Raw genomic sequence first — 26,532 nt, 5'->3', positions numbered from 1 at the left:
GTGAAATTACTCTCCCTGCTGTCACACTGCCGAAGTTGGACATCCCACTGAACTATCTACCAGGAACATAAAAGTATTAAGAAGACCATCCACAAACTTTGTAATCTTTTCTAACTCACTTTTGGAATGAATTTACATTTGTTTTCAGAGAAACTGCCAAACCCTTCTCTGTTGCTGTTCTGGCAAATTAATGAAACATTGGTGGCCACCACATTGCCGGGGTGCAGCTTCTATCTGGTGCTGGGCTCAAAACGCTGCCTGCAAACCCCGGGTAAACAGACACCACTGAGTCTCTGTCGCTGTTCTTCTCCCCTGTCAAAAGCGGCGGTGGTACCAGTGATGCCTAGCACATTTGATGCCTGGGCAATCTTTGCGATAACAGAAGTGACACATGATGTGATAAGCAACGCAAACGTGTCTGACGACTATTCTGGGATGGAGCCGACTCAGCAATTTCAAAGCGCGAGGCGGGGAGACAATCAGGTGCTCCCAGGCTGAGCTTCCTCTTCACCCATACCAGGTAACAACGGCAGGAAAATTACTTTTCAAATCACACAGAGTACAGTTTGTGCAAGAAAATGAGAGAGGACAGACAAAAGCTATATTCCACCATATTACAGTTTGCTGAACAGTTTTGGCAAAAGCGGAATTGTTTTACTTACCCTCTGCCACCTGGCTGCTCTTGGAAAACAGCAGAGAGCAAGTAGGAAATTGGGCAGAGATAAAAGATACTACAGCGCTTTTCTGTCATTTCCCCATGAATATGTATGATTGGAGGTCTCTCTTACCCTGGACGGGAGCCAAAGGCTCATAGACTACTCGATAACCCTGCAGGACTCCATTTGCTGCTGTCGGCTCGCCCCAAGACACATTGAGCGTAGTGCAAGTGATTTCAGAGAACGCCAAGAAGCTGGGAGCACTGGGTGCTGCAAAGATTACAAATAGATTGAATTGCAGTAGCAGTCAATCTGATATACATAAATATTATAAAACATTGGTTTATTTGCCCAGCCTAAATATAAAGGAAACAAGCTAAGAATGGGATTTGTCAATTGTACCCAAATGTCCTGTAATCAATCAGAAACACAACTGGTCCTAAGAAAAGCAGCCACTTGGCTGCAAAGCTGAACCTCAGAAGCAAGCAAGGAGGTAGGGCATAGAAGGAAAAGACCCTCAGAAGGGCACCATGTGAGCGTACAAGCTGGAGTGCACATCTCTTCATAGCCACCACCGAGGGCATTGCCTTCACCCTGTGTGGTCATGTCCAGCACAGAGACAGCTCAGTCTGACTGGTGGATTCAAAAAGAAAAAAAGGAGCAATTATAAAAAGCACAATAATTCCCTCACAGGACTGTTTTGGGAATTTGCAGGCACTGGAGACAAGTTTCTTCAAATTTTTAGGTGTCATAGCAGAGGCCAGAAACAGACCCACAGACAGTTTCCTTGTGGACCACTTTGTGAAGGGGTCAGGGATCGCTCCTTCTGCCAGCCTGTTCTCATTTCTGCTGTATCGTTCCCTTTCCCACATGGTCCACTTATTTGATCCCTTTTTTTCCCCCTCCAAGACCATTACAATGCAATGGCCCATCCAAAACCAAAATCTAAAGACCAGTGCCCTTCTGCACCCACCCATTTCCCTTAGCTGCTGCCCAGTTACTTGCTGGTCATCACCAAGTCTATACTTTGAGACAAGCCGATGACCCCGTACCCGCCTGGTGCGTCCTGCCCTGCGAGGGGCTGCTCCTGGGGCCGTCCCCGGCTGCGTTGAAAGCGGAGATGCAGACCATGTACCGCGTGTGGCTGGTCAGGTTTTTGAGCCGGACGGTTGTCTCCGGGAGGAAAAGGACCTTCACTTTCTCCGTGTCATTCTGGACGTCGCTCTCCCAGTAATAAATCTGTTGGGACAGTGAGATGTTTTAGTATATCCTACACCCATATCTGGGCATTGCAGCTGTAAAAGATCAGGAAGACGGCACGGTGTTGCTCTGGACTCCCCAGCTAAACGGGACAGCAATGCTTTTCACCATGTGCCCAATCTTTTCTCTTCCGCTGGCAAATTCCCCCGAGACCAGTGACCGTGTAGCTGAGTACATCACTCAAAAATAGAGCACCAGCTGAAGAACATGGCCTAATGACAGCAGATATGAGCTGCCAGAGTTCAGTGATGAGAGGTCAGTTCTTAAATTCTCCCTGAAATGCTAGCTGCCTGTCAGCGCTGGCATCCAGATACGATGGTCCGTAATTCACCTCTGTATGTACACTACAATTTCACCATTTGTGTTCACGGGACAGCCGCGCAAATGCCTTCCTGAAGAGGGTAATAGAGACTTTCCCTAAAGTTCCTTGAGGTACTTTTCCCTGTTCTTCCCTTACATAATTTCTACCCTGATGCCATAAAATCAGGCTTTGGAGAAGTCATTTCCAAGAGGAAAAGTGGTGCCAGCCCCACTTATTGGACAGGCCTGGCAGTGAGAGCATTACAACTGGCCAAAGCAAGCCAGAAAGTTGAGAGAACGAGCCAAGGCAAGACTCCACCTTGGTTCTACAAGCCAAGCTGTTAGAGCCATCTATATACGTACAAAAGGAAAAGAACATGAATTGATATATAAGGATGCTTGTTACTGCCAAGAAGGGATGCCAGATTATTCACATTGGCTTGGCTTTTCTTTGCTTATGGACCTAAATTCATGGAGAGAGGCAGAGCCAGACACTGAACCCAAGCCAAGCTCCAGTGTTTGTAGACTTGCCCATTTCCACTCTCTGAGGGTCCATTCTCATGCTGGAGAAGCTAAACAACATGCCTCTGCAACGTGCTCATCTCCTATGAACCAAATGCAATTAATACTACGATTTAATTTTGTTAAAGTTAAGGAAATGAAATAATTCTTCCGAAATCTGACCTGGCTCATGCTTCCAGCTTGGAGAAAGCTCTGCTTTTCCTAACGGCTTGTAACATTTGATAGATAGAGAGCTTAGTTCATTTCCTTCAATACATTTCTTGCCCCTAGCTCTTGTGTGTCTGCTGCTTTTTGGAGCAGATATGTTGCCTGCATAAGTGGAGTTGCCTCCTTATCTGCACACCCTGTTTCCGCCCGCGCTCCTTCTCCACAAACAGCAACACGCTTTTCCTTTTCTCCCCCCCCACCCCCTCCCAATCTCATTCTCGTTCTTTCAGGTTTGGGACTCAGTGCCATTTCTGTACTGCAGTCTGAATGCCGTTTTAATTTGCCTTATGCAGCGAGGGCGACTGTAGTTTGTAAAGCTATCTCACATGTAACAGCAACACCAAGCGAGATAAATGAAACCAGTAGAAACAGGAGGATTGCCTTGTAGCCCTGGATGTTCCCATTTTGGCTGTCGGCAGGAGGAGGGTCCCAGGTGAGCTCCAGCTGACTTGCAGAAAGGGAGTTTACCTGGATGTTCTGTGGGGCCAGCGCTGGTGCTAGAGAGAAAGGAGAACAGAAGAATTAATAGTGACAAGCAGAACTAGTTCATATCCAGGTTGCAATTTTCCATTTGTGGAAGGAGCCAGGACAGACTCTGTTTACGCCGCAAGTCAGCCCATGGCCCTGGAGGTATCTCTGTCGCAGGGCGGTCTCAGCACACGTGGACTGAGCAGCAGCCGAGCCTCCGAAGGTGCGTACGTTCTGTCCCACGCAGACTGGGTTAGACATTCAATCAACTCACTCCAGGCACAACAGCTTTGGAAAAGAAAGGAGAATTTTGTCTTCATTCTTTGCTAACGTTTGGGGCTTGCCTTTGGCAGCAATGCTGCGCTCCCGGCCGACCACTTCCGAAGGTAACTGGGAGGAAGGCAGCCCCTTGGCACTGTCAGCCTGGCCTCCCACTCGCAGCGAGCCTTTAGAACAGCCTGTTTGCAAGGCTCCAAGACTTTGGGCCAAAATACTGTCTAAAACAACTTCCAAAACCAGTCAGACACTAATCAATTCAACTAATACTTTCTGTATGACAAAATGATTTGTAGTTTGCTGCTTGTTAGCTCTGCTTTGGTTCTACCTTCACACCTACAGGCTGGCCCTCTTTGGTGCTTTTTCTTCTTTGCGTTGTGCTGTGCTAGAAAACTCCTCTCTGAGTGCAGCCGGGTCGCACCAGCCTTCCCTTTGTCGGGATCCAACTCGGTGCAGGTGGATTTTCTTCCCCCGTGGCTAGCAAGGACACTCTATTTTCCAGACCTGCTGTCTCTGCCTCCAGCAGGTCTTAACAAATCCGCACATGTTCTGTTTACAGAAAAGGTGCCAAAGTGTGTCCTGTTCACCCTCCAGAAGTAGGAAGAGAAAGGCAGGGCAAAGGGTACATTCCTCCTTTCTCTGTGTTCATGGGGACGTGGCCTTCACCCAGACCACCTGGGAAAGCTGTCTCTCTTCTCGCTGCCCCTTTACGAGCCGTAAATAGAAGCGATAAAACATTCGCTACTCGGGTGAGATAGCCCTGGTTATCTGCTCCTCTGGGACTTCTTTCTTTAGAGAGAATGACCTTCATAAGTCACACTTTTCTACCAATACTCCCTCCCCCCAGACTTATAAAATAAAATAGTAATTAACACCCACTCAGCCTGACACCAACTATTTATTTTGTTCTAACTGTGTGGTTTCCATATTATCACTGCCCACCCTGCCGTTAATGGAAATGTTAATAACCAGCGCCAGGTTGTTGTGACAGATGCTTGGGCTCATTATCAGAAATTCTTATTTACCGCTCCATTAAACGACAGAATCGCACAAAAAAACAATTCAATCAAAACTAACTGGAGGAATTTTAACAGCCACATTAATAATCCAATACATAAATAAAGTTAATGTCTTTTGCATGTTTGCCATTGGCAATTCTATCCCAAAATTATTGCCATACAATTAAAATGTGATAGGCAAAATTGAAAATAGCCTTTATCCCAGTGCCCAGTTAAAACTATTTGTTTATTCTGGTTTTTTTGTTTCATTTTTGGCTGGTTGTAGCAAATGCACGAGGTGACAACGACCCTCAGTAAAACACAGCTTGCTCACAGGGTGCACTGCTCTAATTGCTGTCGCGTCTTCCCTGCTCTGCCAGATGAGCGCAGGGAGCAGCCGTCAGCCGCGTTCCGTGCAATGCAGTGCGCTTCCGCTAACGACCCAAAATCTCCAGATTCTGAGGCTTTCACAGGACATGTCAGAGTGCGAGGCCAAACCGATTACACAGTACAAACCTGAAAATACATCTGGGCGATTTGCAGATGACCTCATAAATGCTTATAAATATCTGAAGGGTAGGTGTCAGGAGGACGGGGCCAGACTCTTTTCAGTGGTGCCCAGTGACAGGACAAGGGGCAACGGGCACAAACTGAAGCAGAGGAAGTTCCAGCTGAACATGAGGAAGAACTTCTTCCCTCTGAGGGTGACGGAGCCCTGGAAAAGGCTGCCCAAGGAGGCTGTGGAGTCTCCTTCTCTGGAGATATTCCAGACCCGCCTGGACGTGGTCCTGTGCAGCCTGCACTGGGTGACCCTGCTTCGGCAGGGGGTTGGACTGGGTGACCCACAGAGGTCCCTGCCAACCCCTGCCATGCTGGGACTCTGTGATTCTATGATGACATGCTCATGGAAACAGGAATATGTACAATCAGAGAAGAAAATGGATCACTTTAGCAATGTATTTTCTTTCTAGGTAGTGACACTACTGCCTGTTCTGAGCTAACAGCTTCAAAGTACTCTCAATACCCAGGGCTGAAGCAGTGTCTACAATAGCATTTTGCTTTGGATCCCATGTGCCAGCCTGGAAGAGTTGCTGCTTCCGAGACGCGATCATTAGAAGAGCCGGTGCACTCAGCCTACTGCCAGAAAAACACTGCTTTTCCTCCAACCCTTTTCGGAGCACGTCTAAGAAACACAATGGTTAAAACCTGTCAGTGATCATTCTCCACTGACACGCTCGCTGCTGGAGCTGCACTTTTGCTGGCACGGCGGTGGAAAATTTGATGGGAGGAAAAAGAAAACAAAAAAAAAAAGACGTTGTGGAAAAAAGACATTTCTCTTCGCCACCCCAGAGCCTTGACAAGATGCAAATTGTTTGGTTTTGTGCCCTGTGAGTCTGTCCCTCTGTTCAACTTTCAAAGGCTGATGTGTCCCTCCTCTTCTAAGCACAGATTTCTTCTTGACAGCAAGGGACAGCAGAGCAGTGCTGCTGACGCTTGATGCGGCTCTGTGCAGACAGCATGTTATGCTAAGGGTGAAAAGAAAGACTTTAAAAAGAAGAAAACACATCCCTAAAGACTCTACCTGCTTGAAACCCCAAACCACTCACTGAATGTATGGACAGCCTGTGCCAATAAAAGCAAGTGCATTTCAGAGGTGAATTCAAAAGCCTTTTACCTTCTAGGAATGCAGTTCAAGATTACTGAGCTCTGAATTTTTTCACGGCTGTTGAAATCATGAATACATAAAAAGCAAGGTTAAAGCTGCATACTTCACACTGCTTTCAGTGTCAGTGACATTATCAACTAGAGCAGGAGTGACACAGACCCCTGAGGGTCCAAACTCAGCTCTTGGCAGGTGGAAAGCATTTCACTATTCCTGGGAAAAAAATGCATGTATTCATGAAGTCTAATTCTGTGTATGCATCCTGCCTTGGAATCTCAGGCAGGTATTTTCTTTCTTATCTGATTTCAACTCACCTTTGAGGTTGCCTCCTTGAACCTCTCTCTCAGCCAAAATTAAGGAGGAAGGCTGAGCAGGTTGTATAGTAATTAGTAAAAAACCATCATCATCTACGGCTAGGATGATGTTGGCAGGATCACGTAAAGACAACAAATCCATTTGGATATGCAAGAGAGAGTCAAAACAAGCCCATGAAGAAAGTTACCCATCTAAATCCACATTTAAAGATACCGCTGCCTTCATTTCCCAGTTGTACTGAACAGCCTCTGCCCACCCTGCAGCCAATCTGAGCTGGCAAATGCTTACAGCCTTTACAGAGAAGGTGCTTCAGACCCCCAGCGGCCTGTTCGCACCGGAGCTCCATGCATTGCAGAAGGTCCCCCTCAGTTTTTCTCGCCGCTTGCTTGGGATATTTGCTCTCCTGACTGTGTGGCACCGAGAGGTTTTCATCAACATAAACGTACTATTCCTTTGCTTAGTGACAGTTGCCACGATGCTCTGGAGCACAGGTAGGCTACAAATGCTTGCGATTCATTGGGCCAATTTAATAACTGTTTTTATGGAGCATCCCTTGCTCTCGTTACATCTGCTCCAATTTCTGGGTAGCAAAGGATTTCTCCTCTACTGATTTTCTAATTGTTTTTATAATGCCAGTATTATGTCAGAAAACTCACAGACAAGCCTGGGACAAGATACGCAGATATTGATGCCGTTTAAATAAACATACAGGCAAAAAAGAGGAGAAAAATGCAGTGAAAGAGACGGAAGATATTCTGTGCATCAGCTTGATCCCGCAGTTCCAAACAATCCCAAGCAAATTTCTGTTTTGTAAAGACCTCTGATCCTTTTTTATCTAGCAAGCATTTTCCCCCCAGTTCATCAAAGCAGGCTTTTGTGAACATGCCTGCTTTTATTCCCCAGTAATCGATATATTTGCATTTTGGTGTTAGCACCTAGAGGCCAGAATCTCATTGCACAACGTGTTGCATAAACACAGAACAAAGAGTCAGCTCCAAGCCTAAAAAGCCTCTAATCTGTATGTCTACACGTTATCATGGACGGGTGGTTGCAGCATGTTCTATCAGCTGTGATCTTACCCACCCAGCAAGGAACAAGCGAGGAGAAGCAGCGATATTCTGTGTAGCATGTGCTGACAATTCCAGCATGCACACGCAGCACCTCCAAAGTTTGCACGCTGGTTCCCGGTACACACAGTCACGGAAAATAGAGGTGGGAAGGATTTGGAGAGGGCTCAGACATCCACCCTCCTGCGTCACACCCAGATCAGCTCGGCTGGTCAGATGTTTGTGTAATCTCCATCACTGACCTCTTTGCAGACTCCCCTACCACCCCCCCATGAACTCTGCCACCATATCCCTATTTTAATAACTCTTAAAATAACTCTCAGATTATTTTTTTTTAAATGTCTAGCCTAAACCATCCTTGCTGTATTGAAGTTCCATCCCTGCAGTGGCACGGAGAACAGACTGTTTCTCCTCCTGTTGCAGCTGCTGCCCTCAAGTTATGGCGCAGATAAGCAACAGTTAAGTGGATTATAAAAGCCAAACACAACAAAACAAACCAAAAGTCGCAAGATAAAACAGCCGGACTTGTCTGCAGAACGGGCAAAGCGAATCGCAAGGGGTTTTCTTGCAGTATGGGCTTAGAGGAGCGCAAGGATGGTGTCTCCCAAGGAAGAAGAGAGGTGTGGCTGCAGATGTTCGCAGTCACCCCTTCCACGAAGGGAGAAGGCTGCGAGGGGACCTTATAAATGCTTACAAATATCTGAAGGGTGGGTGTCAGGAGGATGGGGCCAAGCTCTTTTCAGTGGTGCCCAGTGACAGGACAAGGGGCAATGGGCACAAACTGAAGCAGAGGAAGTTCCATCTGAACATAAGGAAGAACTTCTTCCTTCTGAGGGTGAAGGAGCACTGGAACAGGCTGCCCAGGGAGGTTGTGGAGTCTCCTTCTCGCCTGGACAAGGTCCTGTGCAGCCTGCTGTAGGTGACCCTGCTTCGGCAGGAGGGTTGGACTAGATGACCCACAGAGGTCCCTTCCAACCCCTACTATTCTGTGATTCTGTGATTCTGTGAAAGCAGCAGGAGAGAAAAATGTTCCGTGTTTCTTGGCCATTTTCTTACAGTGTCTGGAAAAGTGAGGTGGGAGCGAGGAACACTGCTGCCCCTGAGCAGCAGTACCTCTGTGCCATCAGGAGTGCTGCGTGAGTGATGCTGATTAGTTCAATAACAATTAGTGAATTGTGCTTCAAAACCAGCTACTGCGAAGCTGCTTTCCACTGTGACAAAGCAGCACAAGCTATATTTAGAATGCAAAAGATGTTTCCCACCAATTTCTGGCTGGTTTCAGTCAGGCTACACTTAGTGATGGAAGTATGCGCTTTCTCCAAGGACTTTCTCGGGTTCCTCAGATGTATTTCAGATGCACTAAGACACCCAGACCCGCATACAAAGGATGTGGGTCTTCACCCCTCCAGCGCAACTCCATTTGCTAACACTGGACCTGAGTGCTCCAACCCTTTTCTTTGGGCATGACAGTTTGGCACCAGAATCCAGTGCTCGGCCAGTTATTAACTTCAGCAGGTTTGTGTCACCTTGCAACTTGAAACGAGTCTCAAGCAAAAAGCAATCTGGTCTCCCCCATCACTGAGAAGCCCAACCTCCTACTGCGTGGAGGTGTGTGTAAAGCAGCTGGAAATAGCCAGGTTTTAATAGGAAATAACACTTATTTCAGGAATGTTGATATACGTGATACGTGTTGATTTACACGGTTGCACAGATCAGCGTAAGAGAAATTGAAATATCTCCTAGCATACAAGAGACCAAGGGAAGTCAATACCTGAAGAACTTGAACAATCTCTTTCTCACCACCACCATGAACACTGATGAAGACGGAGCACAGTCTAATAGATGCAGAACTAGAAAGATAAACCGATAAGCCTAGCTTGCTGGAGAGAAGGAGAATAGCTGTCAAGGATGGGGACTCCGGGAATCTAGCACACCTGCAATTGCTTTACTCTGTGCCGTATTATCTGGGTAGGCAAACACTTGGCCTCCTCCCTGTATACTACACTTAGCAGAGTAGCTGTGTTTTGCCACATCAAATTTTTAAGGGTATTAATGTCATGAAAAAGCATAAATAAAGCAGCTGCAAACAATATCCAAATGTACCATCTCCAGCTTCTTTGCTTAGCACTGGGAAGCTTCCCAACACATGTCTTCAGCATCTGCAGAGACATCAGAGGGAGGCAGGGGTGGAGGGAGGGAAGAGGGAGAGATGACATTCACCACACACATCGGAAAAACATTAAAATGAAACAAGGACTGGAAGCGGAGTCTCCTTTCCATGCACCCACACTCCAGGAGGTCATCTGCCAATGCCGTTTTTTTGAACTGAGGAGGCAATCATGTCCTGAGGAAACCTCCACGGATATGACTTATTCATGAAGAACCTTCATAAACTGGCAAGTAACTCAAGCAGCAGTAATTCTCATCCTGTCCCTCAACATCTCTTTCAGTGGAAATGGAAACACTGTTGCTGTGATTACTAATCTTTCAATGTGGGGTTCAGACTTCCCAGTAAGCCACGTGCAAGCCAGGATTTTCACGGGACAGATATGATCTGAGCGACGCAGAAAAAGTTATGGTGATTGCGTTACAATGCCTACAGCCGAGGCGAATCTCACGGAGCAGTACTCCAAAATAGTTAGAGCCTGCAAACAAAAACTACCCACTTTGCTTTTGCTGAAGCCCACAGTTCTGCTTAGCTACTACAAACCTAATACAGGCTATCACATCGTATCCTGAGGTTATTCATCAAGGACCTGAGAGCGGCTGGCCCAAAAGTAAAGCTCTTACAGACCTGTCAGAATACCTCTGGAAAGGCTAGACAGGTGGTTAAAACAGGAAGGGGGGAAATGATAAAATGAGCTTTTTCCTCTATTTCTTTTGTGTCAACAAGGATATGATCACACACAGGCGGGCAGCCCATCAGTCAGCAGAGATGGACCCACGAGCAGGAACAGCAAGAGCCTGACAAGCATTAGGTATGCGCAAACAAACACACAGGCATAAACCTGCGAGCCAAAATCCCCTCTCACTTACACCGACGCAAACTAGGATTAGCTCCCCTAAAGCTCATAGAGCTAACCCAGTGTGAAAGTCGTGTAGCTGCGAGCAGCACTGGCTCTGACGAGTGCAGGATTCACCCCCCAGGAGGTACTGGGGGTTGTTCAAGGGATGATGGAGAACAGCTGAGAGTTTGATGCTCTGGCCTGATCCTCCCTCCTGTGCACCGGGAGGAGTGGGAGCAGCACTGAGTGGGAAAGCACGGCTCTCAACTCTCTTAAAAAAGTCTACTCGTTCAACAGAGGCAAAAATACCTACTTCAGACTATTTCCTCAGGCTCTCTGGTTCCCAAGACTCCCTCCTCCACTCATAGTCATGTTCCCCTCATTATAATTTGCTAATCCCGCTCTCTAATATAATCATACCACAAGTTCAAGGCAGCCGACAAAAGCACCCACTTAATGCTCACTAAGAGTAATGGCAGCACCTACTAAAGCCTAATAAGCACCGACAACTCCTTCTGCTCCACTAAAGTCAAGAGAGCGTATCAAATAATTAGGGTGAATCTCCACTGGGTTTGCCATATACCAAATGTTAAAAGCCGTATCGGAAAAAAGTCAAACTGAGCAGGTGAGATCTGCAACTGTGATAACCTTTCACTGTGGCTTTAATGTGAGTTTGGGTAGCTGACCCCCATGAGGAATTAATTTAGGATTTGCAGATTTGAATGGTCAGGGAACCCCAGGGAGCCCACAGAGGACTGTGATCTTGAGCTCCTGGGGACAGAGAGATTAAATTTACATTTTCTTGACTCTGAGTGAGAGTTTTCTCTTTCTTTGTTTATCTTGCAAGTCATAGCATCCTTGAGTTCACCACTGTGGTCCTATACCCCCATATCATCTCAGTGTCTGGATTGCAGTGGCCAAAATGGCTTAGAATATTGCTAATTCATACTTTTATAAGAAAAAATGGCAACTTTTTCATTTTCAGTGTACAACAGGCATCCTGAAATGCCTCCAGTTCCATGATTGACAACGGATACAGCAAACAGATGTCAGAAAAGAAAACCAACTGCGTTTGTCTACAGCTGGCTTCACAGCAAAGCTGCACAGAGGAGGCAAAGCCACGGGAGTCGAGACCCAGATGAAAATACAACATTTTGCTCACATATCCCAGGACAATTGAAAACAAGCAAGGCAGGACTGCGCAATTAGAGGAAACAAAAATTTGGCTAAAAATATAGCCCCTTAGTGAAGACGACTCCGACTCCAGCCTCTGTCTGCTTGAATATGAGTTATCAGCCAGGGGCTTCCCCACTTCTTCAGCAGTGCAATTTATGGCCCGTTTTACTTTACTACTGATTGCTCGTGTTTTTGAAAGGAAGGTTAATTCCTCTGCTTTTAATGGAGTAGCTCTGCTGTTAGTTCAGTAAGGCTTTGCATACACGATCAGGCTTCTCATCCCTCCGCCCTCTGTGCACTGTGCAGGGATGTCCCCGCGCTGGGTTCTTCACAGGCCATATAACACTGCAGCAGAACAGCTAATTTGTCCTACCACTCCCACTGCTGCCTGCACCAACTGCGGAACAAAGGCAGGAGTCCCGATGATGAATTTGAGCACGGAGAGTCTGTCTGTCTCAGGCTACAGTCAGTACTGAAAATCGACATCAAATTGTTGGGTTTGAGAGATGGAAGTTCATCATCTGAGCAAAACGTCGCATGGCCACTGCAGCCCAGTGCCACCCACACCAGCAATAGCAGTGGCAGAGATAAGCAAGCTCAGTTGATCAAAACCCGATGATATTTTTGCTTGGGCAGAAACATCTTTCCTACACTGAGACGTGATAAAAAGAGGCAATTAAACCAGAGCCAAGCAGGAGCTGCCGCACTGTATAAAGCATTGTGCTCTACCAAAGGCTGCTTATGACCAATATTAACAACTTAATGAGCTGTTAATGAGGCGCACATTCAGCTTTTACTTGCAGCATGAAAACATTGCAAATCATTTTAGGGAGCTTCTGGATTGTCAATGGAGAATTAAAGATGTCAACTAAGCCCATCAAATCTATGTCTCAATCTGGACACTGCTTTCCGGTGCATTCTCTTAAAATTCCTTTTTCTGTATGGTAGAATAACTTGCTTTGACAGCAGTACAACTCTCACTTAGACTTGGCTTCCCTCTGCCTTGACATTAGATTTCAGTCTCCAGAGAGCTGCAGGGATGTCTTTTTGACATGTTGACATTAAGGACACTTCTTCCACAGGCTTACACTGGCATGGTTACTTCCTTTATGTCTCACCATTATGAGAGCAGCTACTGAGCTAAGCTACCATATTTGGAAGTTTAATTAAGAAATCTTCGTGCTCATCTGTAAACAGATTAAGAATGTAAAACTACTGTTAAGAAAATAGCCAGTTTGAATAGGACAGTGAGCCAAGGCTTATACAGAAAATTCATATCCATAATTCCCCAGCATTGCAGCAATACCAGTAACACACAGGGAATGACTAATGCTTTAATGTAGGCACACTTTAGTTTGTTATTTTTTACTACCCTGTCACAGCCCTGCAGGATTAGATAATGCTGCCGAGTGCTATCTACACTGCTATTACCACCAGTGGAGCTGCATTGATGGGAACAACAAATCCAAATTGGACTTGCTGCAGACAAGCCTGAAGTAGAAACTGTGTATAGAGTGAGTACGGAGGAGTTTAAAATCCCCCAAGAAATACAGCCACCGTACCAGGTGGCTGATCCTACTCCCAGAAACAGGATGCTGTTGGGATACAGCACAATGGTTCCCAGTAATGCAAGAGAAACTGAAAAGAGGTTTCCTTCCCAGTCCAAACAGGAAATGTCTCAGCACTTTTTTTTCCTCTCCATCTTCCTACAGTTTCCCTTTCTTGCTCTTCTCTGACTTTACTCTCTCTTTCAGAGCACTGTTGCAGAACATGGCTTGGATCTCTAACTCCAAGCTCAGAGAAGAACTCCTTCCTTAGGGAGAAAGACAGCAGGGACAGGATGAACACCCAGTGTTGCTCCTGGAGTAGGGCATTTCCAGGACGGCTGTGTAAAGCTCATTAACAACTGAGCATGATGTTGGAACAGCTCTGCAGATTCTTTAAATTTAAAAGGGAGGGGAAAAGGAAAATCCACGTTTCAAGCACCCTGCCATCCCCCACAAGTAGCCTTTTGCTAATGTTCAGAAGTGTCAACAATTAAAAGGCAAGTATCTTAACATTTCAAAGGCTTGGTGCTTTTAAAGTGCAAAGCAAGGTCAACCCCTTTGTTTAAAGTTTGAGCAAGTGAAACCAATAATTTATTTCTTATACTACTTTCCAACAGCTTCCCTCCATCCCCTTTTATTTATGAAGGGAGGATACTGTCCCTAGGCTGACAGGTTTTAAACTACCGCAATGTGAAATGGCCACGATAATCCTTCTCTTCCCTCCTCCAGCGGCGTCAGGGATGGAAATGCCCACCCAGCTCTTCCAGCCGTGCCAGCAGCGACGCGCTCCCTATCTGCATAGGCACAGCCAGGCACCGGGAGACACGGCCCACGTGTCCCCGACAGATAGGAGAGAACAGCCGAGGGGGCCACAGCAGACTGACTGAAGCTGCCAGCTCTATAATGTGTTGAAATGTTGTCATTCCTCTTCTAGGCTGTTAACAAGGAGGCACAGGGGACTTCTCTGCAAAGCGTCTTCTCGGCTACATTGGGGGCAGAGAAGGAAACAGAGCTTCCGTGCCATAAGAGAGAGGGGGGCCCAAGGTCGTGCTGAGGGACTCCCTTCTCCAGAAAGTGACCTACAATGGCGAGGTGACACCACATAGGGCACTTTGTATGAACGCACAGAAAGTGTGAGGCCTGCAAAAAGAGGTGAAAACATTCAAGGACAAAGCAGCCTTGTTCTGACAACCTTCTCTAGCAAAGGGACATTGCCCGAGCACGGATAACCAGGCAAGCAGGGACAAAAGCTCTTTGCTAGCAGCAGTTTCTAGAGGGGAGCCAGGTACCTGAAGTCAAGTCTTTGCTTCCTTATGGAACTTCTTTCTCCTTAGCACGGCTTCTTCTCTCTCTTTTGTTTTCTCTTTCCCAAACCTAAATCACTATTTTTGGTCTTGGAGCTTTCCAGATGGTTTCTATTTCTTGCCTGTAAAATGCTGGAAATGGCCAGGCAGCTCCGCGTGCTTCCCCTGACGTTACTGGCAGAGCAGCACTTCCCTCCATGTGTCAGCTACGGGTGGACAAAATCAAGTTTGTGAACTCCAGGAACCACCTGTGGAGCCGCAGGCAGGAGGGCAGATGAAAATACTTGTAGATAACTGGCAAATTTGCTTTGGTGTCTCCTAGCTTTTCACCAAGAGGTAGACACAGGTTTTTGAAGATGGTGAGAACAGAGAGGTAAGCAGCAGTCCTCCCTCTGGGCCACTCCTGTTCCTTCCCAAGCTACAGCTTCACCTGGAAGAAAGTGAGATGGCCAGGAAACCTTTTCTGAACGATGACAGTACAACCAAGGTGCCATTTCAATGGAGGACTTTGAAGAAAGGGATCTCTTTCTCCCAGCTCTTACTCCTTGCCTTTCTCACTGCAGAACCAGCTCTCAGCGATCATTATTAAAAACAACAACAACAACAAACCAGCCTCATCAGTTCTTGTGAATTCTGAAGGTCACCAATGTCACCATCAGTGACAATGACACACATCACTCTCCTCTTCACATAAATGGATTTACAACCTGTTTAAAGGCTAGTGTCTCTTGGCGTGCTTCACCCCTTCTGCTACCTCCTCTCCACACACACGCGCTCTCCCCAGCAGCAGCTGCTGCAAGAAATTATGAATTCCATTATTTTTCATCCAGAACAGCTTTGCAGTATACAGGAGAAGCACTGGAGGCTGCAGGCTCGTTAGCACAGGATTTGTATTGCCGCCTTCCATTTTATTCACCTTCCCAAATTAGGTGAGGCACGCCTGCCCCAAACCTGTGATTTCTGTTTAATTAAAATGCAGGTAGTGGAGTCTCCTGAACTCCAGAGCCCACCACACAATCAGATAGTGACAGCGACCTGGTAGAATAATGCTCTTGATACAGCGGCTGCTCTAACAGAGTCTTAATTTCAGTCGAGCAGAAGAGCACCTCTGGTAGCAGCTGCATTTAGGGCTGGGATGAATATCAGTTCCCAGCCTCTCGTCGAACACTTGCTGCCTTCCCAATCAAAGTCGGCATCGCTGACAGCTCAACCGTTAAATGAATTAACAAGGCGAGAAGGGGGCTTGCCGCCGGGGCTGCGACTCCCCTCCTAATTTCTGCAAGTGGCTTTCAATTCTTCTGTCGTTTGACAGGAGATGCACATGGTTGTCTAACGAGCAGGGCAGAGCTGAAGCCAGCTCTAAAAAGGCGACCTTACGAGGATCTTCTGGTCTGTGGAGGAGAAGGATCCAGACGCTCGAGGCAGGTGGGGGAAGGACGCGGGCTCTGCTCAGACTGAGCAGGCAGAGCACCCTTCCCAGCTGCGCTGAGCGCAAGCACTCCCAGCCCGCTCTCCCGGCACGGGGAAGCATCGCTCTCCACACCAGCGAGTTTTGCAAACATCCAGGCAGAACTGAAAACAGAGCCTTTGCCGGGGCTTTGATCTCCCAGGCTACTATAACAAGAAAAAGGTTTTATGCCACCTGTAGCAAAACCAACAACCCAAAAACCCTGAAACACTTGCATCCAGCTCCCTTCCTCACCAGGCAAGTCAGGGCACAGAGATCTGTTACCCCTGTCCGGCCCGTTGCCTACCAGCAGGTTGTTATCTCCCCAAACCTCCCCTGCCCATCAGGCAGGGGCAGGCAAGACCCGAGCGCTCGAGCTGCCCGAGGAGGCTGTCGGCTGCGGTACAGCCCAACGGCGCTCGAGAGAAACTCCCCATTCAGGTTCTTTTTACTCGCTTGATTGGCAAAACTGCCAGAAGGCTGGTTGTAACGGCTGGTTTTTTCAAGTTTGTGAAGGGGCTCCATTGCCTACTGCTGCTTTTATTGGAAAAAGCCAGATATGAAGATAGGAAAATCTTCACATCTAACAGGGAAGAGTGCAAGAGGGAAGGAAGGAATTACGGACACTCATCTGGCCGCACCAGACACAGAAGCTGAACAGCACACCAGCCGTCAGTGTTATTTCCAGGTGCCCCGTGCTGTATGAAACACCCACCAGAACCGCACATTCTGAGCTGGCTTAAACCCAGCACATTTCCCCGAAGGCATGTGCTGTATATTCCTTTTTATAACCGAGAGAGGAATGTTCTCACACCTACCGGAATTACTGCAACCCCCACGGCAGGACGAAGCACCGTTTAACCGCACTGAGACGTAAGTTATCTGGGGCCTTCAGGCCAGGGACTGGTCCCCTTCAGTCATTTTGTGTTCAGCGCTGTGCCTGTGTTGTCAGCACTGGTTGTTTACTGGGAAGGATTTCTCTGTTTTTAACACGGATGCCCCTTTGCTGAAGCTAAGCAGACCCATTTTTTTCCAGCTTGCTGCTTAACTGCCTTTACCACGGGTAAGAACATCAAGCAAACAATAACAACAAAAACTTGTATTTCCACAGCACACTTTAACTCAAAGGTGTCACAAATCAATTTAAAACTTAAATTGCAATACCAGCTCCAATCACTTTGCTCACAGTATAAATCACAGCCAGTTCTGGAGGTGGAAAAGGCAGTTATATGACAAAGCGTAATAACTTCACACAACAAGAGTGAAAATCGGCAGGAAGATCCTACATTCATCATTTCTGCCGCGTGAAACCTGGATTGTCCCTACCCAGAGGTAAATCCAGTATCTCCAAAAAACCATCTGAGTCATGCTACAACTTCGGATACCCCAGCCCTGCCTGTGAAAGAAGGTCTCCTTGGTATCTCTGTTTCCTCCCGAGTTTGGCTCCTTCCATTGCCCTGTTCCCTGTCTGAGTCACAATGGGAAAGACCTCAACCACGGGATTAAAAGACACGATAAAACAGCATTTCCTTGTTTTCCCCAGCTGATTTTCTGTGCCGTGTACATGTGTATAAATGCATGTGCTGGCTCCATTTGCAGCAGTGAGATATTTAGCTCTGAAACAAAAACATATTTTGAAGCCAGATACAGTTGGCTCCACTTGGGACTTTCTTTGCTGCAGTTGCAGAAGTAAGTTGGAGCAGCAGCAAACTAGAGAAAAATGTAAATATTACCAGCTGTCTCTCCAGAACCATGCTGCTCTGATTAATTTAAGATGTTTTCCGAGAAAGATAGTGAATGTTACACCATATTTGAAATGAAAAGGTTAAGCAGAGTTTGAAAAAATGTGCAGCAGAGTTTAAAAAAATGTGCCGCTTTGCTTAGTTTTGAGCAATAGAATATTTAATGAATAATAATAAAATGAATTAGTGCTGGGTTTGATAGTTTCTACCTCCTAGCCTTGAGACAGAAGAACAAAAGCGTAATCAGATTTGTTCGCGGCGACAGGCTGAACAACAGGAGGGTGTGTGCCGCTTTTTCTTCTTCTAAGCTTCAAAAGAAGCTGCTGCAGAAATTGATACCATAACTAACAACTATTTCGGCGCCAGCCTCTCCAGCTGGGGTCACCAGAAATATGGCACTGCCGTCGTGGCTGGGAGCAAGACATCAGCTATTCCAGTCCTGCGCCTCTCAGCCAGAGCTGCTGGGAAGAACGGACTCAGCTGGGGGTTATCCGGGCTCTGCAAAACCACCTTGTTTCACAAGGCATTCAAAGAAGTGTCTCATTCACTGTCTCGTCCTGATACCCGCCTCTGGCCTTCCAGCGGAGGGATTTTAAAATGATCAGCAAGTTACATTTCACAAATACAGCCGGCTTCATGCTCTAGACCCATAATAAGTAAAGGCATGAATAGTGCCACTGACCCTCGGCTTCTGTAGGGCCGGGACGCAGGTACACAGTCTGCAATGTTCCTGAGAGTAATCATCACCTGTGCCTCCAAAGCTAGCGTTAAACTGGACACAATGGCTTCTTGACTTCAAGAGCATAAAAATACAGCAAGATGTGGTGCACAGGCCATGTCTCTACACAGAGAGCTACAAAAGAAAAGAACCAGCCTTCCAAGTCTCCCTTGTTTTGCTTCTTTTCCCTCGTGGCTTTCCTGTGTTCCACTTCGCACACTTCTTTAACTTGAGTCAATTTTTCCCTCAAGCTAGTTTGGTATGAACAGACATCCTCCTGCAACTCCAGAAAATATTTTCTCTTCTTTCTTTCAAATGCCCTTTCTCCCTTCCTTGTGTAGACCAAGTGGCTTTCAAATGGCGAGAAATCGTCCGTGCAACCTATCCCAGGAGAGGACACTCCAAAAACCTCTTAGTGACCAGGACCACAGAATTTTTCAAGTAATTCCTTTCCTGGACAAATATTAAATATTATCTGGTGAATATTAAAATATGTCAGTACTGTTAAAAAATAAAAACAAATCAACTGATTTTCCTTCCACCTACCTGCTTCACCCACAAACACTTCCACTGGTGTGCTGGTAGGGCTCTCACCAATTACATTATACGCTGTCATTAGCACTTCATATCTCTTGTATTTCTTCAACTCTGAAAAAGTAAAATAGTATATTATATGTAATTATTTATACTGTATTACAGGTATTTTTTAGACTCCATCACCTCTTTATCACCAGACTTCTCTCTCATGAAATACAGCATTACACAGTACAATTAGTGCAATTTCTACTTCCATCCTTCCTTAATTCACACATCACAGCAGGATTTGCATAATTATGAAAGATCTTTGCAATGAAATGGCAAGATTTTCCAGTGTTTCCTCACAGTGTTGCTCCAGTAAGAGGAATCATTCTTGATGGGTAACTTGCTAGAGGAACAACTCTAGGTCATTCTTAATGGCAAAAAAAGGCAGGACTTTGCTTTGAATGTTCAATGTCTGGCTCCTTTTGGATCTCTGCCGGTGCGAAAGAACATGGCTTCCAGCCTTTGCCTAATCCTAGGGACTTTCATCCAGGGACTCATTTAGCAACGGCACTGCTCAAGAACATCACTGCCGAAGCAGGGTGCAGGAGAAGGTCTCCAGCGGGAACCTGGAGTCCCGTCCCATGAGAATCTTTCTCCTTCAAAGTCACCACAGCCTGAACATCAATCACAAAGGGAAAAGAGACTCTGAAGTCTGGAATCCACTGGGCCACCAGGCAACCAATTTCTCTGCTGACATACAGAAACTACTCTGACAGATGAGGTAGGAGAGCGAGAGCAGTGTGAAAAAAATTAGAAACACCCAACCGCATGAGGGCAACTAGTAGATGCAAATGAGGGTGGAGTAAAATCACGTCAGCATCATTAAGGAAGGCAGCACGTGAGCAGTTTCATTTCAGATTTTGCATTTTTAGGATGAAAGAATCAATCCTAACAGAAATCTTTATAATCTAAAATATTTAACAGTGAAATTAGAGTAAGAAAGCAACCAATAATAGAAACTGCTGTATTTAAACGAGCATTGAATTAAGACGTGCATGGCCAGGGTTCCAAATTTCTCCTTTTGCCAATAATTTTCTCTGCTATCTACGAATCGCACAGTACCCTTAACTCCATGGCTGACAGCATGCTATCGGTTTGGCAACATTCATTAAGCCTAATCACACAGGTTCCCCTAACTTCAGGTTTCATGGAGATATTTACCAGTGCTGTGCCCCTATACATGACTCTGAGTCCAGCATCATTCCCCAGTCTCAGGCATACTGTAAATGACATCCAATACATCACTAACTTTTTGCTGTGATACCACTAAACTCAGATGGACTGCAAAACACGTAGCAAGCAAATCAGCAATAATGATGCTAAGTTCATGAACAAACAAAGTAGTATGATATATAGGATATAGTACTGGGCAGCTTGTACAGGGAAACTTTAATTGCTGCCATGAAAAGCCACAAGGGAGATTTTAGTGTTAACTGGATGTGGAAGAAAATGGAACACATGAGAGTTCATGCATGCAAGTCGCAGTGGGGATAGGGCTTCATTTTTTTTTTTAGCCCATCACAATCTGTGACTCAAAAGCCTTGGGCAAAACCTATCTAGTGAACCATCATCACCACAAAGCAACTTGCCTTTTAACTCTGTCGAATGCTATTTTATTCATTTCCAATTGAAAACACCTCTGGAGATGCACATAAATTCACTGGGCGCTCTCTAAACTGGCCTCTTACTCCATGGAATGCCTGAGCATCTCGATGCTTGACTCCCAGGACTAATGATGGGATAACAACTAAACTTAGATGGACTGCAAAATAGGCAGCAAGCGTATCAAAATTCATTTAGCATCAGCAACACTGGGTTTTTATAGTCAATAATGTTTTACCTTCCCAGCAGCCACATTTTTACAACAGCTACCTACTTGCATCATCAATGTCTCTTGATGTAGAGAAAGCAAAGACTTAAAGAAAAAGCAACTCAAGAAAGCAGAATCATTAATCTGTGTTGATTTCTGCTAGATCCACTGAGGAGAACCATAGGAGTTTGCCTACAGTGTATTCTGAACCATTACAAAGAGTCTCATCTAAAGGCAATGTGCACTTACGTGTTAATTCATACGTCGTTAATGTAGAGCTGCTGTTCACTGTCTTGAAGCTGCTTTGGGCTATTCAGGGTAAGCAAAGCAGAAAGCTTGTTACAGTGCGAGGAAATAGTTATTGCAAATGATGTACAGCAGAGACAGAGGCAAATGATGCAGCACACACATATGCAGTTTGAGCTTTAGGACTATACCTTGAAGCACAATAAAACCACATCACACTCTCGTAACACATCAAAAGCATCTCACTCACACGGGGCTGTTTTGTTTCCTCCTCAAACAGAGGATGTCACAAATATACAACACAGAAATGTTCTGACTCTTAGATTAAATAGAAGAAATGGGTAAAAACGAAACAATTTCTAGGGGGAAACTCTCAACACTGTATTACATCCTTATTTCGCAACCCGCAAAATTCAAAACCTGAAGAGCTGCAGGATAAAGACCTGGAACATGGGCCACAAAGAGCGAGCACTGACAACAGGACAGGGTCTGTTTCTTTAAATGTGTGTTAGATTTCCCACAGTTTCACTTACAGAATTCAATATTCCCGCTGCGAGCAAATTGTAATAATACACACAGCGCGAAACCACAGGTCAGTGAGGAGCAGAGGTGTACTAAGGTGAGAATTGTCATATTATGACAAGAAAGAGGGAAATTTCTCTTAAAATATACTTGTCTCCACCCCTTTCTCTCTCCCTTGACTCCCTGGAGAGGTTCAGCATGTTTTTCTCTACTCTACAGCTATTAGGAACATAGCTGCAGGACCAGCCGAGAAGAGGGAAGAGAGGAAACTGGTAGGTTTTAGAGTCTCCCTGGCTTGTGAGGCTCGAGAGCATCCAAAGTCATTATTTCATGATAATAGAGCTAGTCATTCAGCTTTTCTCTGGGAAATAAAACGCTTATGCATACCTACACCTATAGGAGCTTTATATCTCTACTCTGTCCTGGTTAAAACTCAGTGCAGTCTGAGAAGTCTCACTCAGCACTGACCATATAAGCGATTACATTATATTTATTACATTTATTACACATTACATAATTACATTATACTTAAAGCACCCACTTTCTCCACAGCCCCACCAAAATACTTCTTGCTTGTGTAGAAAACACTTTTATGGGTGCAGGAAGACATAGAAAATTATGTAAGATATTAAAATAGTCTCACTCCACTCTATTCTGCTGCTCTTAGAGTGGGTATTCTGTTAGTCTGAATAGTCCACTGACATCAAACAGGTCAAAAGCCGGTCCCTCCGTGAGCACGCCTCATTGCTGGACCATACCTCTCATGCTACTGAGTGCTCGCATCTTTGCTTCCCATCATCTTATTCTGCCTATTCTTCCCTCTGATTTCCTTTCTAGCCTTTGTCTAAAAATCCTTTTAATTTTTCTGTTCTTCTTCTCCCTCTCCACCTTCTTCTCATGTGAGCCAAGCACCCCAGTGACTAACATGGCAAGCATGCACCTTAAAATTCTTGCTCATTTTTGCTGTTTTCTTCCAAAATAGGAACAAGAACTTTGAAATTGTAAAAATTCTCTTTAAAATTTCTCCTCAGCTGTTTTCTTATACTGTAAAAAGAAAAATGAGATGTCAATTATAAAAACTATTAAAAAATAGCAAGAAAGAACAAAGTTCCCAGCTGAGGAAAAATAAGTCCCTCTCTTTTTTGTCTGATGGCAGAACAAAGTATACCAGGGTAATTGCGAAAGGGAGGGAACAGAAAGCAGGAAATCAGAGATCCATGGGGGACAGAGTATCCATTCAAATATGCTGGCATAGATTAGAGTGCACCATTACAAGCGATGCTGATCAGAGTTATTAGCATTTGTAAGCACCTTCACCCTGACTGTGTAAAAGTTAAATTATCCCCCGAACTCTTAGACACAATTGTGTGTTATTTCCACAGGGCAAGAGGGCATAGAGTGTCTGGTATAACGACGGGTCACCATTCTGGGATATTACAGGGTCCAAACCACAGGCTTACGTGTGAGCTCTGCTCTTAAAGCTGAAGGGTTCTGGATGGTTTTGGATTCAGTTCCAGATCCAGTGTCGTAATCCAGCTCCCGATAGTAGATCCGGTATCCCAACAGCAAGCCATTTAGACTCTCAACTTTGGGTGGCTGAAAAACATTCACATTAAGAACAGTCTTGTTAAAATGGGCATTGCAACAAAATCCATCGCAACGGGCAGGGGCTGACACTGGTCCTGTGCAAAGGGACACTCCCCTCGCTGGTGGATACAGCCATTAAAACATGTACACAGTCAAAGGTTGTACAATTTGGAAAACACAAAGGCAACTTTGATGATTTCACTCAGCTGTGGCAACTACAAAAGGTTCTGTACGTAAAAAACTGGCACCTGATGCACAACACGAAGAGCTAAGCTCCTTTCCTTCTTGGTCTGGAGAAACTTGTGATACAGAAAATGCATGTTGCTGGCCACCAACAGTGGAATAGCAAACCAGTATTTTATTGCTTCCCAGATGAAAAATACATTATTTTGTTGAAGACAGAACTTCTTTAGTCGCTATTTTCCTTGGGGACTGTTCCTAGAGCATTCTTTGTTTGGTATTATTTTATTGAAAGACTGATGAGACAATACCAAAGCATTGGTGTATTCAGGCTTAAATCAGGAAGATGAAAATAGGTCTAACAGCCTCAGAGCACCATTTAGAGAGGAGTCACGGTATGACGGACTCCAGTGTGTGGCATAGGTCCAGTCCCCCAGGGAAACCCAGGTCTCTTGGTCAGAGCTTTGAGCAGTATGGTTCGTACGGCCACTGGGCTGACTTTGATACGAGGTTTGTTTGCTCTGCAACGTGCTGGAAGACGCTCAGAAATGCAGTGCCCTCAGCAAGGGTTCTCCAGCAGGCCCTCACATCTTCCTTCTGACGCAGATATACAGCCAGCACACTGAAAAGGACATTTTTCTCTGAATGGCTTGCTTAAATAAAGACAAGCAAAGGGATTCTTCGTGTTTGGGAAAAAAAATTATTTTCATCAGTCTAGCCCAGGCTAAGAACTCCACAGAAGAAAAGATGCCTTGAGCCATTTATCTTCTAACATTCTTGTACTGAAATTGAAGGGGCTGAAAGTATAAATGAAAAGGATTTTAATGATGATCTCGCCTTTAATCCAGAAAGATCCCTAGCAGCCTTGAGAACATTACTAAGGAAAACATTCTGTCCATTGTGGAAAAATTAACCGCTGGTGTGAAGCGCTGTCAGAATAGAAGGTAATACCACATGTAATTTTAATGAAGAAAGTAAGAATATTTTTACAGGAAAGGAGGAAGATATTTGGTAATAACCTAACATTCTGCTTCCAGCGATGACAAGAATTTTCCATTACTTCATTATGATGGCAAGAGGAGAGGGAGGGCTGTCCTGTCGCTATGCAAAGGACTTTGCTTTGGATGAGCGCTGAAGGAATTAAGTAGAAAGATTGCAGCTTATGGAAGCCAAAAAAATAAAATTACATGAACTAGAGTATAAGAAAGCTACATAGCACCAGGAAAACGAGCAGAAACTGCTCCTGCAAGAAGCTTGCTTCTTTTGCAGCTCTCCTGCCCAGAGTCTGCTGAAAGCAATCCAAATAGTCCCAAGACCTTGCTGTACTTCCTCTGCATGGTTGGAGAATCTCATTCATCGTTACGTTTCATGCTCATTATTGTGCTCCACTCTTTGGAGCAGCTCTGACCACCTGCTACTATTATTCAGCATTTTCATTACAGAATTATCTAGGAACAAAAGACTGTGATGGACCTTGAGAATCACCAGGAGCAGGCCTTCACAACTGCAGAACACAACTGCTTCAAGGTCTTTTCACAAACAGCAAGCTCCACCAGAAAACAAGGTGATTTTTCTGCTTCCCGGTATTCCTACTGGAAAGCTGTTCCAAACCTCACTACCTGGGCGGTCAGAAACCTTCATTTAACTTCCAATCTAAATAATTCATAGCTAGTTTATAACCATTTGTTCCTGTGCTAACATTGCTTTTTGGGCTAAATTGTTCTTCTCCCTATGGGGTGTTTACTCCCGTGATGTATTTTAAAAAGGGCAATCATATTCCCTCTCAGGCTCCATTTTACAAGGCAAATAAATCAACTTCTCACACAACAGCCTCTCCTAGTCTCAGCCTGAGCCCCTTGTTCAAGGGACCAAGCAAACAGACCGAGAAAAGCAACAGCCTTCTCCAGGGCTGCCTGATGACACGACCGCTCACGGACCAGCTGAAGCCTTCTCCCCCACAAGGTAGACGACAAGATATGGTTTACTGGCAACTACTACCACATCTATCACTATCTTTTTTTTTCCTTTTTCAATCTTCTGACTTCCCTCTTTTGATTTCTATATTATAATGCAATTGCTTTAGCTCTGCTGGTGCCCTGGCAGAGCAGGGGTCTGCAGCCCGGCAGTGTCCTTGGTCCCTCTGTCCCGGCAGGGAGCAGTCACAACGCAAAGTGGGAGCACTGCCTTCTGCGCAGGGAGGGTAAAGGGAGGCACTGTCCCACTGAGACACGTCTGCAGTGCATCACCACGAAGGAGGAGAGCGGCTGCAAGACCACAAAGCCTGTCCAGCATGGAAACAAACTTCATACAACGAAAAAATACCGTCAACATTACATGGATTTGTCTTTCGGTTAATTATTATCTAGAAGGAAGGTGCTCTTGGGAAGATTCAATGGCTTTTCCTATTTTAACTACTAATCTTTTTTTTTTTAAATTAAAAATGTTAAGGTGGAATATCCTACTGAATCTTAAATGGAAAACACTACTGAAGCCGAGTAGACTGTTACTCCCTGCTCTGCCATATAGCTGCCTAAGGGATAAAGCATAATTCCTCACTGCAGTACAACATGGATTTGCTGACAACAAGCATTGTTTTCTTATGCTTTCATGTGATTCTCTGTTTTTTCCTTGCTTTAAATTTAGGACAGGAAAACTCAGAAAATAAATGGCTTGAAAACTGTCTTTCTCCTTGCCGAGGAAATGATGATTCTTTCCTGAAAAGGGTACTCTGCTAAAAGGTCAGGTCTTCCCCTTCCTATCTGTCTTTCATGGACAAAATTCTGCTTTTGATCTAATGGATTATTTAGGATTTTGTAGGAAGGCCTGAGGGATCTGGTGAAACAGGTAAAATGATTATGAGTGGCAGCCTGTAATGTTGTACAGAAGTACAAGAAACATTTTTGTGCTGTTTAAAAAAAACAAAGACCAAAATGA

At 45.3% G+C, this 26,532-nt stretch overlaps 1 protein-coding gene across 2 annotated transcripts in view; it reads right to left on the bottom strand.

The window, feature by feature from the left end:
- Positions 1–26,532, bottom strand: part of SDK1 (sidekick cell adhesion molecule 1) — a 429,398-nt gene that overhangs the window by 30,775 nt on the left and 372,091 nt on the right. Inside the window, exons 33-38 of one of the 2 annotated variants that reach the window (XM_075436492.1) lie at positions 23,292–23,427; positions 21,313–21,372; positions 19,218–19,319; positions 3,327–3,442; positions 1,709–1,895; positions 789–926 (exon numbers count right to left, since the gene is read on the bottom strand). In XM_075436492.1, the coding sequence (XP_075292607.1) occupies positions 789–926; positions 1,709–1,895; positions 3,327–3,442; positions 19,218–19,319; positions 21,313–21,372; positions 23,292–23,427 (739 nt within the window). The remainder of the gene's footprint in view (positions 1–788; positions 927–1,708; positions 1,896–3,326; positions 3,443–19,217; positions 19,320–21,312; positions 21,373–23,291; positions 23,428–26,532) is intronic. The other variant, XM_075436493.1, reaches the window with a different exon arrangement.

This window comes from Opisthocomus hoazin, chromosome 15 (assembly GCF_030867145.1).
Source record: "Opisthocomus hoazin isolate bOpiHoa1 chromosome 15, bOpiHoa1.hap1, whole genome shotgun sequence".
Taxonomy (NCBI): domain Eukaryota; kingdom Metazoa; phylum Chordata; class Aves; order Opisthocomiformes; family Opisthocomidae; genus Opisthocomus; species Opisthocomus hoazin.
This window is presented reverse-complemented; position numbering and strand designations above follow the sequence as displayed.